At 44.9% G+C, this 12315-nt stretch overlaps 1 protein-coding gene across 1 annotated transcript; it reads right to left on the minus strand.

Annotated features, from left to right (window-relative positions):
- Positions 1-3067, minus strand: LOC101781402 (ankyrin repeat-containing protein At2g01680). The gene is made up of 3 exons (XM_022827868.1): positions 2813-3067; positions 1068-1678; positions 1-941 (listed from the first exon to the last, which is right to left on the minus strand). The coding sequence occupies exons 1-3, from the start codon at positions 2949-2951 to the stop codon at positions 156-158; spliced, it is 1536 nt and encodes a 511-aa protein (XP_022683603.1). The 5' UTR covers positions 2952-3067; the 3' UTR covers positions 1-155.
- Positions 3068-12315: the final 9248 nt, after the last annotated feature.

Here is a 12315-nt window from a genome sequence, read left to right on the forward strand (position 1 = left end):
GAAACACAAGACCTTTGAAAATGAGGACAGTAGTAACTACAGCGTCCCTATAATCATCTCATTTTCATTTCTAAGACCATGTTAGCTTTGCAAACCATCATAACACGCAATGGTTTGCAAAACTAAGACCGTGCTTTTTTAACATGAATTATGGATTAGATCCCATCTTTCTGCTTCAGTTGGGCGATGTAAGCAACCAGGAATATGAAGCCATAGGTCCAGATAAGCTTGACAATGTTCTGGACGAGTGTCGCGTAGAAGCTTCTGAGCCGCCAGGTGTTCCAATCCAGATGAGAGCTCGTCGACGGGTGCAGGGTCCCCGAACACAGGAAGCCAAACCTGCGGTACATGATCCGCACAAGCCTGATGTCGTGGGCGAGCGCTTCGTTCCCGTAGAGCACGAGAGCGGAGGTGGCGACGCCGACGATGACGGTGGTGACGACGGAGATGTCCCACATCACCACGCTGACGCCCAGCGCGAAGGCAACGATGACGCTCCGGAGCGCGACGTGGAAGAGCCGCACGGCGCGCTGCGCGTAGACGGCGCGGACGAGCGGGTCCACGCCGGCGCGGTTCGCGTACTCGGCCAGGCTGAAGGTCGCCGCCACGGAGCAGAAGAAGGCGAGCATGTCGGCGACGATGAACACCTTGAAGCCGTAGTGGCCGCCCAGCGCCGGCGTCCCGGCCCTGGGGTCGCCGTCCGTCTTGTACGACCCCGGCACGGTGAACGCCGCCGCGAATGTCAGCGTCGCGATCAACGCCGACGCAACCAGCACACTTTCTGTAGCTAGAGCCTGGTCTACTTCCTTGGTTTGCATTGACGGAGCCAAGCCTGGTTCTTGATCATTTTGTGTTACTCCGAATTTCAGGTCACGTCTGCGGGCACTGAAGTAAGCTCCAGAGTGAGCCAGTACTCTGATCATCCATTCCGTCGGATTCTCCTGCAAGGAACAAAGAAGCTCGATCGAAATGTTAGTGCCTCTCTCATCATCTTCTCTCAGCAGCACGCAGGTGCTCTATGTTTTCTATTGTTAATACCAAACAAACTTGGATGATTTTCTGCGTACCTGGTGGCGAGAGGCGAAAGAGTTCTCTGTGTTTACTATCTTGCTTGCAAGATCGAGTGGTGTGTAGCCATCATTGTTGACACGGTTGAGCTCCACATGCATGTTCCCCACGAGATGTCTGAAACTGTTCTCGTCTCTGTTCTTCACTGCCAGATGTAGCGCAGTATTCCCGTCATCGTCCTTCATGTTAAGAATGTTCCTGAACGTCGGTCTCCGTTCTCCGCCGGCTACCAACCTGACAACGTAATCCTTGAACGTGGGTTCTCGGCACACGAACTTGACTACTTCTGTCTTCTTGTTCTCAACGGCGACATGAAGAAATGTCCTACCCCTGTTGTCACGTACAAGTAGAGTGGCAGATGAGTCGTCCTCGTTCCCATGGACCAATGCGAGTAATGCGTCCATTGCGCCAACGGAAGCAGCTACGTGTATGGGGCGCATCCCATGGCTGTCCGCCGCCGCCTTCATGTCGCCGGTGGTGTCTGCCTTAAGCAGGAGCTCTGTTATACCCTTAACTCCAACTGATGCTGCATAGTGAAGAGGTGTACTTCTACTTCCATCAGCTCCATTCCTCAGATCGTCCCACGTCTTTAGAACCTTTTGGGTAAGATCTGCCATCAATTGTTCTTATGATCAGTACTCTTAGGGTTTAGGTTATATATACATGGGTGGAGCCACCACTTAGTAGTTTTGATATCAAACCGTGTAAACTAAGATTATAAACTCTAATAAACACTCTCTTTTTTTTTGTAAAAGCACTACACTCAAAATTATTTGATAGAGAACATTTATTTGGCCACAACAATATAAGAACTCTCTTTTTTTACAAAAAAAAAGCAACTAATAAACTTATAATTTTTCAATAGAGGAAATTAAACATCTTGAACAATATATACTATAATCCGAAATGCCAATTTGTTCCATTGTAGTATAGTCTAGGGCCTAAAAATGAATATTTTAATAAAATATAAAAAGAGAGTTTTGAATAAGAGAAACATTGAGCGCTAGAGTTTTGAGTTAACATGTGTAGAAAATAAAAGGCAACTTGTAAGATCAGAATTATAAAGCCAAAATCAAGATTATTAAGTCACATCACATGAGCTACAGCAAGAGCTGAAATAACTGTTTCAATTAAACACTTAACGATGAACCATGGTGGTGCGATGCAAAAGGGGAAACAATAAATATGAGTGGAAAAATAATTAATAACTAAATTCTATCACAATCGAATAGTGTATACAAAGTGTCTATATGAGTAGTATATTGAAAAATGAACAAAAGGATGAGTAAAGATAAGCAATTTCAATTAGCGTGGATTTAAATTTGTCCATGACCTGATATTAATGCTTATGTCTCCTGAGATTCTAGCTCATGCAAGAGCACATGTTGGTGGGCTAGTTGTTATAAATCTGAATAAATTCTGAGCATCAATTTTTCTTCATCATCCAACGAGGTAGAGTCACAAAGTATCTGCCAATATATGTGAACTGAGTGTAGCTTAATTGGTTAGCTTTCTTATGGAAGGAACCTGCCCAACTGGATTCAAGTCATTGTCTCAACACTAGCGTTCATATTTTTCTGAATTTATTCTAGGGTTTAATAGCACTTTTGTATTTTTCATATACGGTTATAATTGACTTATACATAAATGGTCGTATGCAAATCATTTTCAAAAAATATATAAAGGAATCAAACAATTTTTACTATGTGAGCCGAGCAGCGATGTTGACTTACATCCGTCTTACCTTTACTCCGAAGAGCTGCGACGTGTAGCACATTTTGTCCATTTGGTCCACAATTTGACTGATCATCATCACGGGCATTGCTAATCATCTGAGGGGCGTCTCCCTCTGCCAAGAAGATAGCGCGATATAGCGGAGACATTCCGTCGATGTCCTGTCCTGATGCCCCTCCTTGCCTTTTGTTAATAGACAGGTATAGATAAAGTTATTAGATTTTGAGTAAAATGTAACCACGGTTCTCAAACTTGTTTAGAGGTGTTACCTAGGTCCCTGAAGTCATAAATTACATATCAAGATCCTTAAACTTTTTAATTACGTCAATCGAGTTCAAATATTAGTAATTTGCACATGGGTATGTGCAGCATGTCAATGTGGTCATATTTCTTTCCATCCTTCATGACTGACTTAGAGCTCTCGCCCCAAACACCGAGAGAGAGAACGGGGAATATGTGGGTCATAATGGAATTTTTAACTGTTTTTGTTGATTGTTATGTGGGGGCAATAGAGATATGAATGATGAGTCGGAAGTTTTTTGAAGAAATGGATGTCACGTACTCCCTCCGTTCCAAATTATAAGGCATTAGAAGAGTTAAAGCATCTAAAGTTTGATCAAATTTATACAATAGAGTACTAAAAATGATGATACTAAATAAGTACCATTACTTTCTTCATTGAATATATTTTCATAGTATATTTATTCGGTGCCATAAATCTTTATGATCTTCTCTATAATTTTAGTCAAACATAAAATAGTTTGACTCTCCGAGTAAGTTGGAATGACTTATAATTTGGAACAGAGGGAGTAACTAGGTAGATCAACACTGAACACAAGGGTTCTTGATCGACCAGGACCTACAATGTGATGCATTCGAGTAAGTTTGAGAACCACCTGTGCATTTTATTCTTAATAAAAAAATCTTCTAATGAGCTTTTTGCTAGAATGGATACCTCTAGTTCTCTACATAGTTGTGGATTGTCCACTGAGGGGAAAAAATCTTGCCTGCGGTTTGGAACATCAGCAGCTTCCATGTCGACCTTGTCTTGGTGCTCGCCATTGCGATGGGTTTGAGCTGCCATTTTGTCGTCGTGAGCTGCTAACGGAGTGCAGCGATGCCGGCCGTTCGGAATATTTATAGCCACTCAGAAGCAGTTAGGGCCTGTTTAGTTCCCCCAAACTTCCAACTTTGACACTATGTAAAAAGAAGATTCCCCATTACATCAAACTTGCGGTACATGCATGGAGTACTAAATGTAGACGAAATCAAAAACTAATTGCACAATTTTGTTGTACTTTGCGAGATGAATCTTTTGAGGCTAATTAGTCAATATTTAGACAATAATTCATAAATACAAACGAAACGCTACATTGTGCTACAGTGCTACAACAGTGATTTTGCATCTTCAAAGTTGGACACTAAACAAGGTCTAGAATCCAAATTAAAGCGGCCGGATGGGATATGCAGTCAGAAAACTAGGTTGGCTTTGGGCTTTTTCGGCTATAGGTGTGCAGTGGATGTGCCCGTGCTACCCAACGGGCGTTAGGTCAACTGGGCTAGCGGCACAAGATTATTCGCAGCTTGCCCGTGCTACCCAACGGGCGTTAGGTCAACTGGGCTAGTGGCACAAAATTATTCGCAGCTTGCTAGCTTCGAATACCAAGGTCAGATGTGCTTTTTGAATGGACATATTGCAGATATTGCAGCATCGAATACGTAGTTGATGCGTGTCACGCAACCCAATATATGGATGTTTTGAATATATATCTTAGAGATTTTACATAATATCTTAAGCTGTTCTAAGATCATAGAGATGTATCAAGAGTCAAGACTACCATCCGATACTTCCTTGTCTGCATTTATGTTGTTCGATAAAATTAAGTACGCTCCATGATCACGAAGAATTCCCAATGGTTGCTGCTGCTTGGGTTTGCTAATCTTGCGGTGTTTATGTGGTCGTTGGTCGACCTTTTCCATGATTGCGAAGAATTCCCAATGGTTGCTTCTGTTTGGGTTTGTTAATCTTGCGGTGTTCACGTGGTCGTTAGTCGACTTTTGGATCTTGTTGCATTATTGTTTATCCAGTCTGAGCTTCATCTTCTTTTTAATAAGAGTTAAATGTGTCATTAGCACATAAATTTGGCGAATGGGCGCGCTTAGGTACATCATCTCTCAAATTGTTTATTTGGGAATAACAACTTAGTAGGTTGACGAGGATAGGTCACCGGACGACAAGTAGGGGAAAAAATGCTACATAGGCAGCTTAGGCGTACAATTGACGCTTACGTGTAAATAAAACGTGGGCAGCACTATTGCAAATTAGCCATTTGTTTATTTACTCCTTTTATAATTAGGTTTGTGTGTAGATGTTACGTGGTTGCTTATATTGCTGAAGAAGTTTTGATGGAGATACAGAACGTGTTTTTGGTCGCCGCAATGGGCAGAGGCTAGAGCAGCACCAGGGCCGTTGACCACCATTAGCAGCACTAGAAATCTAGAATGATAAGAAAGATTTGTGCTGTGGATAAACCGAAAAAAGGGAGAGCTGGAGAATTTTGTGAAGGGTCAGGAGAGAGGATAAGGTTTTGAATTATTTCTACCAACCAAATTTTACCTATAAGTAACATGGTGATTTGAGGTCCAAACAAGTGAGTAGTCAAACGGAATGTATTTGAGGTGCTTTACGCAGCCATGGTTTCCGACCGTCCATTTGAGCAGCTAATCAAAAGGTCAATATTTTGCACTCATACCATGCCCGTGGTCAACCATGAACACATTTCTTATTCTTTACAATATTTTATTTCACCTTGCAAAAATTGGCTATTTTTCATGATATATATGATTTTTAAAGATTTTACGTTCCGAGGCTAAAAGAAATCATGGAACAAAACCTAAAAAGCAACGCAACTCAAATAAATGGTAGAATTTGGAAGGACTTTTTTTAAAAAAATATTGGCTAACACACAAGCTGCCTACATGGTATTTTTTTGCCTCCATGTCATCCCGGTGATCCATCCACACCCACCTGCCAAGTTGTTGTTCCCAAATGAACAATTTCAATGATGTACTTAAGTGCACACTCACTCGCTAAGTAAACGTACTAATGACGTACTAATGACGCATTTAACTCTTTTAATAAATCAGTAGCTCTCGTGCCTAATTTGTTTAAAAAAATAGATTGCGAAGAATTTCCACATGCATCTAAGGAAAATACACATCCTTCAATTTATTGAGCAGTGTCGACCAGACTTTTCCACTTCCAAATCGACACGTCAGAGTGTGCCATGCTGAACAAAAGAATGTGCAAGCACCTTTATCGGGGAAAAGGAAAAAGAATGTGCGTGCATGTTTTAAGTTGGATGTATATGTTCACTGGAAACTAAGTGTGATGTTTGTCTTTATTTGGATGGGGGAAGGACAGAGTGGTTTATCTCTACTCCTAAAAAAAGCAAAACCAAGACATTTTTTTCGTACGTCGGGTCCTCCGTCAACCCTTCGTCCCGCGCTTCGTTGTTTTTCTGCCGTCCGCGATTGAATCGCAAATCTGAGCCCTTCCTCTCGCTCCTGTCGCCTCCGTCCCCGAGCCCTTCCGTCGCCTCCCACAGCCGCCACCCCCTGAGTGCCATCCGGTCCCGCGGCACCCTACGCCTCCTGCCGCAGCGCCGCCGCCGGACGCACCTCCTTCGCCGCCCCTTACGCGCCGCCCCTCCAATCCACTCCTCCTCGCCCTGCATCGCCTCTTGCGCACCGCCAACTCCGGATGCACCTCCTTCGCTGCCCTTCCGCGCCGCCCCTCCGGTCCGCTCCTCCTCGCCCTGCACCGCCTCCTGCGCGCCGCCGACTCCAGATGCGCCTCCTTCGCCGCCCCTCCGGTCCGCTCCTCCTCGCCCTGCATCGCCTCCTGCGCGCCACCGACTCCGGATGCGCCTCCTTCGCCGCCCTTCCGCGCCGCCCCTCCGGTCCGCTCCTCCTCGCCCTGCATCGCCTCCTGCGCGCCGCCGCCTCCAGACGCGCCTCCTTCGCCACCCGTCCGCGCCGCCCCTCCGGTCCGCTCCTCCTCGCCCTGCATCGCCTCCTGCGCGCCGCCGCCTCCATCTGGCACGACGCGCTGCCTCCGTCTAGCACGACGCGCCGCCTCCAGCGCGCCGCCGCCTCACCACCGCTCGCTCCACCGGCCGCGCCACTGCCTCACTGGCCCTCCCGCCTTGGACACCTGAGCTGCCACCGAGCCGCGCCTCTCCGCCGTGGGCGATTGCCCGCTATCCCGCCGCCGTCTTCCATCGACGCCCCGCCACCGCTCTCAGTCACCATCGCCGCCAAAGGTATTGCAATATGGTCATTCTCTGCTTATTTTGTTCCTGATATCTGGCATTCATTGTTGGTAATAATGTGTTGTATCTCTACTCCTAAAAAAAGCAAAACCAAGACATTTTTTTCGTACGTCGGGTCCTCCGTCAACCCTTCGTCCCGCGCTTCGTTGTTTTTCTGCCGTCCGCGATTGAATCGCAAATCTGAGCCCTTCCTCTCGCTCCTGTCGCCTCCGTCCCCGAGCCCTTCCGTCGCCTCCCACATCCGCCACCCCCTGAGTGCCATCCGGTCCCGCGGCATCCTACGCCTCCTGCCCCAGCGCCGCCGCCGAACGCACCTCCTTCGCCGCCCCTTCCGCGCCGCCCCTCCAATCCACTCCTCCTCGCCCTGCATCGCCTCTTGCGCACCGCCGACTCCGGATGCGCCTCCTTCGCTGCCCTTCCGCGCCGCCCCTCCGGTCCGATCCTCCTCGCCCTGCACCGCCTCCTGCGCGTCGCCGACTCCGGATGCGCCTCCTTCGCTGCCCTTCCGCGCCGCCCCTCCGGTCCGCTCCTCCTCGCCCTGCACCGCCTCCTGCGCGTCGCCGACTCCGGATGCGCCTCCTTCGCTGCCCTTCCGCGCCGCCCCTCCGGTCCGCTCCTCCTCGCCCTGCACCGCCTCCTGCGCGCCGCCGACTCCGGATGCGCCTCCTTCGCTGCCCTTCCGCGCCGCCCCTCCGGTCCGATCCTCCTCGCCCTGCACCGCCTCCTGCGCGTCGCCGACTCCGGATGCGCCTCCTTCGCTGCCCTTCCGCGCCGCCCCTCCGGTCCGCTCCTCCTCGCCCTGCACCGCCTCCTGCGCGTCGCCGACTCCGGATGCGCCTCCTCGCCCTGCGTCGCCTCCTGCGCGCCGCCGCCTCCATCTGGCACGACGCGCCGCCTCTAGCGCGCCGCCGCCTCACCACCGCTCGCTCCACCGGCCGCGCCACTGCCTCACTGGCCCTCCCGCCTTGGACACCTGAGCTGCCACCGAGCTGCACCTCTCCGCCGTGGGCGATTGCCCACTATCCCGCCGCCGTCTTCCATCGACGCCCCGCCACCGCTCTCAGTCGCCATCGCCGCCAAAGGTATTGCAATATGGTCATTCTCTGCTTATTTTGTTCCTGATATCTGGCATTCATTGTTGGTAATAATGTGTTGTAGAAACACATTTACAACCATACATCCAGACTCACACAAACTCAACCCTAACACCCCGACAATTTAGGATGAAATTTCAACCTGAATACTGTTAAAATTTTGCAGGCCAGATTATGAAGCTGGACTGCAGGACTTCAAGGAACGCTTGACGAATTATGAGAAGGTTTCAACCATTTATGCTCTGTTGAAGTGCTGCCTAAGTAGAATTCTTGAGTTCTATGAACTATTTGGTCTTAAATGAAGTAGCATTCCTTTTGTAGGTCTATGAGCCAGTGGGGGAAGGTTCTTACATCAAAATGATTGACATGGTAAAGGGGCAGGGTGGTCAGTTACAGGTAAGCTCTTCCATACCTTTGCATATTGTACAAAACATGACTCAACATTAGGAATTTTGCATCCCTAGGTGGCAGAAGGATCAATGGTATGGGTACAACTTTTATGTAATTGAATATCTCTCGAAACACTTGAACATGCATGTTATGTAAAATGAGGACTTGTTTAGATAAGTTATTTGCACAAAACATGTCAATTTTTGCATAGTACCAATTGATGCTTTCAGATAATACAGTCCTACAACAGTAGTTTGTTGTGGCATCCATGTCAAATGTGGAGTTCTAAAACTGTGAAGAGGGAAAATAATTCTCTTGTGTGCCTGTCTCCCATGTCATTTTGCTAGACATCCAAGGAGTAATTTATTCTTCTGTATTTCTTGTATCCATTTTACCATATGCCCCACTTTTTTATGATTCTATTAATCTATTTCAGATATGGGTATACGGGAATAGTTTTGAATCTTTTCTTGTTGCCGTTATCAATCCGAACCAACAAGTGCTTGAGCATTGGGCTGAACAAAACGGTAGTACCGTCAGCTAACTCACAAAGATCGGGAAGGAAAAGAAGGTAAAGTACCCTAATTACACTATTGTTTGATGCATCTCGATTCCTATTATGCAAATAGTAATTTAAACAATTTTTGTGTAATCTTTGCCTTGCCAGCTGAAAGGCTTTGAGTTGATAAAAGCTATACATCTCGATCCTTTACCGTTTGATATCGAGCGTGACCTCATCACCCCAACATACAAGAAGAAACGACCACAGATGCTCAAGTACTACCAGGTTCTTTTCTTTTCTTTTCTTCCTATCTTGGTTGTATGTGATCGGTACAGAGAAAAGCTCGAGACAGCACGATGAGAAGAAAGGTAAGCTAGGGCTGCTCATGGAGATAAGAAGAATGATTTAAAAGTCTATGTGATAGGAAAAATGCACCAAGCAAATTCGTTTGAAGAAATTGATAAGTTGGTAAGAATTCTAACTTTGTTAGCATCCTTTTAATATTGCACTATGGTCCTCATGAAGCACCGTGCCGTCACCGCTGGTGGGGGCAACTCAGAGACCATGCTACTGCTTGGGCCATGTGGTAGAGAAGATCGGCGTGACCTCCGCGGCCAAAGGAGCGGAATGCGAGTGGCCGAATAATTTGTAAGAAGATGGGTAGAGTTATAATGGTGAAAAGATTGATTACAATTTCTTTTGACTCATTAGATTGCCACAGGAGCATGTGCATATTTTAGGTGGTGTGAGAGGTAGCATGCTTAGAATGTGTTTGTTATTTAAGGTGGCATGAGATGTAATCAAGATTTAGCAGGTACTTTTGGCTTTGATGACACCTAAATTTCTTAATTATATTTTAACCTCATATTTTTTCTATATGTCATATTGTTTTTTTTTTTTTGTATTCTTCTACTGATAAATAAAGTTAAATTTTCAAGTAAAGATTAGAAGACAGGAAATTAATATGTTCCCCCCCAAGAGTTTTAGGTCAGAGGTGGCAGTGTAATAGTTCAATTTTTCAGTTACATTGATCTACTTAAACTAATATATAATTTTGGCTTATTTTGATGATTGTGCATTTCAGGCAGCTCTGGTGATCGGAGATGGCTCCATTAGCAGCAACAGCAGGAGGAGGATGTCATCTCTTTAATTCATTATATGCTTACCATTTTCTTTCAACCTTAATATATATAGCAATCTGCCCAGAACAACTGCTACAAATCCCATGCCTAATTGAAAATTGTGACTTTCTGGAGATTGAGGGAATAGATCAATGCCATTGTAATTAATCTTGTCCTTTGCTTCATTTTTTTCTGATCATGTTGTGGTAGGTGAGCGGCGCTTACGCCGTGCTCCCTTGACAAGCTCGCCGCCATTGCAAAGCTCTTGGAGGGCCAAGAGATCCCCGAGGCCAAGACTGGCTCTCGGCCGGCCTCTCCGCCTTCCCTTACCTCTACACCTCCATTTTGAGGGTTGGTTTTTTCTGTACATATCAATCTTGCAAGGAAAAAGTTCTAGAAGAGTAAGTATTTTTGTTATATTACATGAATCTTGGGCCTAAGAACAGAACTATCGTTATCTTAATCTGCAACTGATCCTTATTTTTTTTCTATGATTCAAAGGCAGCACTGGGTGGATGTGCAACTATTGTTTATGTTTTATTGGGACTAAAAGGCAGGATTGTTGTTGGATGTAAGTTATGGGTTCTCTTTTATTTGCAAACATCGTATTATTGCTGCTTAAATACTGCTTATGATCATTAAATACCGCCAAGTATTAACATACTCTACTATCACGCTGTCGTTATATTCATACAAGCAAATGGCATTTTATGCATCTTGCACTGAATTTTTTTATTTCACTATGCTAAAATTCACTGACTAACTTTATAGTTTTATTTTGCTGTATACTTATTTTCCTTGTACAGTTGTATGTGCTCGAATCTTTGCCCTTTGTAGAATATAAAAACATTTGAAATTGTTTGCTCTATACTTTTACGGACTTGAGAAATATGTTATGATAAAGCTATATAATCGGGTATTTGCTTTGGTCCCTGAAGATGTGAAGAGTGATGAAGAGCTTTTTGAGAAAATATCTTTGCTACAGCAGTTTATAAGGCCCAAAACCTTGGTTATAAAACCAGAGTATCAGAATGAAACTTCTTGGCTGGTATGAAACTTAAGTTGTCTTGTTATTGTGATTTTTTATATCGCTGGATGTCTTGCACCACTTCTGTTACATGGCCACTGTAACATTTCTGCCATTCAATTCCCTGTTGCTTTCAGACACCCTCTCAAGGAGTAGTTGATGACCCTTTTTTTAAATGAGCATGAACTTGTGTGATTCATTGTCAGCAAGTCTACCAATCTTTAAATTAGAGCCAACAAATGTATTCTGCTGCCTACTGGCTAAGCCATTTGTTTAAATAGACCTTATGACAGCTGTTCATTCTTCATATCAGTGTAATTCATTAATATTCCTTACTTTCCTTTCCTTTTTGTTTATTTATTTTCTTGTTTTTGTGGTACAGCTCGTGCAGAAGGAGCTGCAGAAGATAAACATGTTTAAGGCTCCAAGGGATAAGCTTTCTTGCATCCTAAACTGCTGTAAAGTCAACAATAACTTACTGCTGAATGCTTCTAGCTATTATATCGAATGATAATCCTCCTGGAGCTGATGAATTCCTTCGAGTCCTCATCTATATTTGGGAATTAGTTACATGGTTATTCTTTTGCAAGTTTAGATAAAGAGCATACAAGCATACTTATGCTTATGTTATTACTCACCGCAAAGTCATTTTTTGTTTCACATTGCGGGTATTTTGAAGTAATTATTTCACACGATAATGTTTGATTCTTCATTTCAACTGGATGTAGGCTGTCAAGGAAATACGATACAACTTTCTGGCTGGTTTTGCGGCAGGGCTGTAAAATTTAATTTGCAACTTGAAGGGTACAAACAAGGTAGGCCTATGTGATTTATAAAGTTCAAGTTTCTTGCACATTTATCATGTGAGGTCTATGGTAGGTCAAGTACTACCCATGTTTTCAAGTATTTTTTTTCTATCCAAGGGTTCCTGATAGATTTCTTCATATGCCATTATGTGAGGCTATGTATGAGACAGTGTGTTGGTTTATAGATGCAACATGCAAGTGAATCGTGTTGGTTTTGAAGCCGCAGCTTTGGTTAGCAG

The sequence above is a fragment of the Setaria italica genome, chromosome VI, assembly GCF_000263155.2.
Source record: "Setaria italica strain Yugu1 chromosome VI, Setaria_italica_v2.0, whole genome shotgun sequence".
NCBI classification, from domain to species: domain Eukaryota; kingdom Viridiplantae; phylum Streptophyta; class Magnoliopsida; order Poales; family Poaceae; genus Setaria; species Setaria italica.

Excerpts from the sequence above, each read along its gene's own strand:
- LOC101781402 (XM_022827868.1), bottom strand. The coding sequence starts at position 2,951 with ATGTCTCCGCTATATCGCGCTATCTTCTTGGCAGAGGGAGACGCCCCT. Across the intron at positions 1,679-2,812 it reads CGCAGCTCTTCGGAGTAAAG|ATCTTACCCAAAAGGTTCTA; the intron begins GTAAGACGGATG and ends AATTGATGGCAG. Across the intron at positions 942-1,067 it reads CTTTCGCCTCTCGCCACCAG|GAGAATCCGACGGAATGGAT; the intron begins GTACGCAGAAAA and ends TGTTCCTTGCAG.